Source organism: Lolium rigidum, chromosome 4 (assembly GCF_022539505.1).
Source record: "Lolium rigidum isolate FL_2022 chromosome 4, APGP_CSIRO_Lrig_0.1, whole genome shotgun sequence".
NCBI lineage: Eukaryota > Viridiplantae > Streptophyta > Magnoliopsida > Poales > Poaceae > Lolium > Lolium rigidum.
The window spans coordinates 80358025-80362871 of NC_061511.1; the positions used below are offsets into that span (position 1 = coordinate 80358025).

The 4847-nt window shown below is 43.1% G+C and overlaps 1 protein-coding gene across 1 annotated transcript; it reads right to left on the bottom strand.

Moving 5' to 3' along the window:
• Positions 1-1351: 1351 nt before the first annotated feature.
• On the bottom strand, positions 1352-3755 carry LOC124708686. Its single transcript, XM_047240359.1, has 2 exons — positions 2603-3755; positions 1352-1640 (listed from the first exon to the last, which is right to left on the bottom strand). The coding sequence occupies exons 1-2, from the start codon at positions 3753-3755 to the stop codon at positions 1588-1590; spliced, it is 1206 nt and encodes a 401-aa protein (XP_047096315.1). The 3' UTR covers positions 1352-1587.
• Positions 3756-4847: the final 1092 nt, after the last annotated feature.

Here is a 4847-nt window from a genome sequence, read left to right on the forward strand (position 1 = left end):
AGATGCCGAAGAGCCTTGTTTTCTGCTGTTTTTGGTTTCAGAAATCCTAGTAAGGAAATATTCTCGGAATTGGACGAAATCAACGCCCAGGGGCCTATTTTGCCACGAAGCTTCCAGAAGACCGAAGAGAAGACGAAGTGGGGCCACCAAAGACTTGCGCTTCTGTTCTTGACTTGCTCTTAAGGTTTTTAACAGGTGGTGATACTGAGCCACCAAAGACTATGAGTAACATGTGGTGCACTTGTGTACTTTCGGCATATGAGCATAGCTAGTAGAACCATCTGGTTATCATTAGCATATTTTTGGCCAAAGGCGGAATTGTTAATAACAGTCCAAAACCTAGAAATTTATCACAAAAATCCTGCTATCCTGCACACGGGGTTGTCCGCTCGTATATGACAGGTAAAGACAACAAAAGTAAATTCCAGCTATAGAGAAGGTACATAAGGCAGAAGTAATTCGCTGGTTACCACTGTTTTATTGTGAAAAGAAGTGGGTACCGAAAGAAGAAAGTCCACTTCTCGTCCTTGAACTTATGGGAAAGTTCACTTTTTGTCCTAAAAGTTATTTTTAGTTCAGAACGGACCTTAAACTCTTGGAATAGTTCACTTTTCATCCTTCGGCTGAGTTGAGAAAATCGCTATGATGAAAGGAAGAAACAGTCGACCAACCAAATTGATTTCGAACCAGACTAGATCCAAGCTAGCTGAGATATCGAACCAACATCTTAATTAAAAAATTCCGAAACCCTTGTATCCATGAACTAGTCACACGCTCGATTTTCTCTCTCTCCAATTCACTTGAAGCGCCGTGCTACGAAGACTAACTTGGTTTGCATATCAGCATCGTCATGCAGCGCCATTGACTTGAGTTTTTTTGCCACACGTGACTCATATTTGTCTGGCTCAACCGGGATAAGGACTAAAAGTGAATGGCTCTGAGAGTTTAAGGTTCATTTTGAACCAAACAAAAGTTTCAGGATTAAAAGTGAACTTTCACTAGAATTAAAGGACCAAAACTGGACTTTCTTCGTACCGAAAACACAAAATAGGTAATATCGCTCCCAGTTCACCTCCTTGAACCCTGCTCTTAGATTCTCTATTTTGAATTCTTCCAATTAGTCTATAACCAAACTTTAATCTTGAAAAACGTCCAGCATGAATATTGACTCACTAAATCAGACATAAACCAACCAGTTTCCCATAGAAGGGGAAGGCCAGGTTCAGAATTTCATCAAAAGTAATTTGGTGAAACCTATAGAACGACGAGATGGCCTCATATCTCGATGATGGGAGGTGTCGGCATGTAAGGAAAGGATACAAAGATTGGACACAAAAACGGTTAACCCTCTTGGATTGGTAGACGAGAAAGAAAACAGAAGTTATTAAAAGTACATTCATATCCAGTAGGATAGATAATATGCAATTTGTTCAAACCGAAAGAAATATTGATCCAAACTGACTAAACCTACACAACATTCGGAGGTATGCATTTAATGGGATGTTGACAAGCTAAAATATATACATGTAGCAGAAGATAAATGTTCACCTGACACAACACATTAGCAGATCTAATAGGAGAAATATGTCACGCATTGTTCAACATCTCAGGTACATCATCTCCACCACCAATTACCCTGCCTACGGGGAAAGCAATTAAATAAAGTGATAAACGAACAAAATTTGTAAATAAAATACAGATTAAATAGTAGTGAAAAGAGGGTAACAGCTAGGTAAACCTTCCACATTATATATTCGAGTAACTTGGGCAGATTACTAGCTTTTGATACAGGGTTAGGAATAGGTAAATAAAGCCATATCAACAATCAAATGCATGGAACACTGATACTAATCTACTCAGTAGATCAAGGAAAATAAGGGCATATAGAATTGATCCCAACTGAAATTTCCATAATAAGTCAAGTGCACTAAATAAGAAAAATGCTCAAATTGAGAAAGTTTGGTAAAAAAAAAATGAGAGTGCACTTCAAAATATATATATGTCCGCATAGAAGATATGCAATTGGCAATTCACTATTCATCCCGATAAGCTAAGATATATGCGGTTCAACTGAAAGTGTCTTCATTTGTATTCTCTAATTCACCTTTTCGAGTTTCCATTTCTTCATTTGGAATCTGGGCTCTTCTATCTTCGACCTACCACCGATGGATCTACAGTATGATTTTTTCAATATTTTTTCTCATTTGAATTTTTTTATAACTATATATTATCTTGAACACAAGTCTTGCTAAGCCTCCATGTGCAAAATCAAGTTAGTCACGTAACATTTCAGATGACTCAAGCCATATTTTAGCATGTTTGTCATCACATTCCAACTGTTACCATCTGTACTACATATATATACACATGGACTTACCACTAACATATTTTATGCAAAAACAACTGGCCGGCAACAGTGAAACTTTCTTTTAGTTTTCACCGGGTTCAATAACATATATAAAAGACAGGAATCCCTCAAACTGACAAGGATAGAAATAGTAGTATTTATGCACAATTGCTACCCCGCCCTTATTAAGAGAAAGAATGAAACTCCAGCAAACATATGCGAAAAGATAATTGGATTTTGAAGATGTGCATTTACCTGTAGCATAGAAATTTGTGTAGGGATAATAGGTGGTGAGCAAACGGTAAGTGTGGTTTTCGACAACCTTCTTGTACTGCAGCGACTCAAGTTGGATCAAGAAAACACTAGTGGATATAGATACAAAAATGGCATTGCTATACTCATCATGCCCCAATATAATGGTGCCTGCTTGCTTCTCCATTCCAGGTTTTAGCTCAAGGAGGCTGTCCAGTTGAAGGGTTTTGGCCAGTACCCATCGCAGAACACCATCAGAGTTAGACTTCCTCTCCCATAGCTGAATGCTCAATCCTGATGTAACGGCGAGGCCTAGTCCGTTATCCTCTGTCCTCAAGATCTGAAAGCTGTAATAGTCAGTTACATGGGTATCTACCAGCTGGTCCATCATAACAAGGCTCTGCTTTTCCAAATCAAATTCCAGGATGCAGTTTACACCAATCAGCCAGTAAAGTGCATTCCCAACCAGGACGCTTGGAATCAACGAGCTGATCCCATGCTTGAATGAAATTGCTGTTGAGATGATATTCCCCCATGCATTGGACTCTGATTCGTAGAGGCAAAAGAATGCACGTGTGCGGTCCGTGTCGGTGCGCGCCAAGACCAGCTTGAACGGGCTCGAATGGCAATCGCCGTGCACATGGCCTTCTTCGCGGGAAGCGCAGAGCACCGCGGCGCTTCTGACGATGTTCTCCCGGTCGTTGTCGAACCCCGGCGGGAAAGCCACGTGGCGCCGGCGGCCTGTGAGGGGATCCCACACGACGGCGTGGAGGCGGTCCACGTTGAAGCTGAGGGCGAGGCCGTGGCGGCAGCCGCAGAAGACCCAGCGCTCCTTGTGGATCTGTGGAGAGTGGAAGCGCGCGCTGGGGATGCGGTTGGGCGAATCTAGCGTGGGGTTGAAGATGGCTGCCCCGCCGACGAAATAGCCCAGGAGCGGGGGTTTCCGGTGCTGGTGGGCGCGGAAGCGGCGGAGGAAGACGCGGTCCGTGATGAGGCGGCGCCACCGCTTGCAGGCGAGTGAGGCGCGGGGGAGGGAGGATGGCAGCGGAGGGAGGCGGATGAGAATCTCTGTGAGGAGGTCTTCGTCGTCCAGCGGGGAGAAAAGCACTGCCGCCGGCGAGGCGGGGGCCTGGGAAGGGCGGCGGCGGCGGATCATCCTGACTGGACTGTGTAGAGAGGAGAGGGAAAAGAGTCGCCCTAGGCCTGCCTGTGAGTCTGGCTTGGCCCGAACAACAGTAACAACACGACGAGCCCATTGCTTCCTTGACCGATCTGGCCGCCTGTGCTAACCTGCTCAGCGCTTCTGGCACTGAATTTTGGGAAAGCTCCACCATTTGTAAAATTCATGTAAATTATAGTACTACCTCTGTCCGTTTTTAGATGTCAAAAATTTATCTAAATTTAAATGTTCTAGACATTTTTTAGGCATATATACATCCAAATTTAGACGAACCACTGGACATCTATTAACGGACGGAGGGAGTACTACCTCCCTTTTCAAAGAATAAAACGTTTTCGTTTTACTATGCTTTTTGTTTAACCAAAAATTAATTTAAATACATAAAATTGTTTGTATGAAATTAATATAATTAAAAAGTGCTTTTCAATACGAATCCAACAGTACTAAATATATATAATATAATCAAGATTTTGTTCAATTTTTGTGGTCAAAATTCATCTTAAAATAAGGGTGCGCCTTATTTCTGGAAACGGAGATAGTACTAAGGACATATCCAATAGGGTGATGCATATCGGACGTTCAAAATGCCGCACACGTCCGTTGCGTTGTCATTTTTTATGCCGGACACGAAAATGGTCATTTTTTATCGTGCGTCTGTTTGCGCTAGTGTGCCTGATACGTCTCCAACGTACCTATAATTTCTGATGTTCCATGCTTGTTTTATGACAATACTTACATGTTTTGCTTGCACTTTATAATGTTTTTATTCATTTTCCGGAACTAACCTATTAAAGTGATGCCGAAGTGCCAGTTCCTGTTTTCTGCTGTTTTTGGTTCCAGAAAGGCTGTTCGGGCAATATTCTCGGAATTCGACGAAACGAAGACCCAACATCTTATTTTTCCCGGAAGCATCCAGAACACCGAAGAAAAGTCGGAGAGGGGCCAGGGGCCACCACACAACATGGCGGCGCGGCCCCAGGCCTGGCCGCGCCGGCCTACTGTGAGGGGGGCCCAGGCACCCTCCGACTCCGTCTCTTCGCCTATATAAGCCCTTTCGGCCTAAAAACG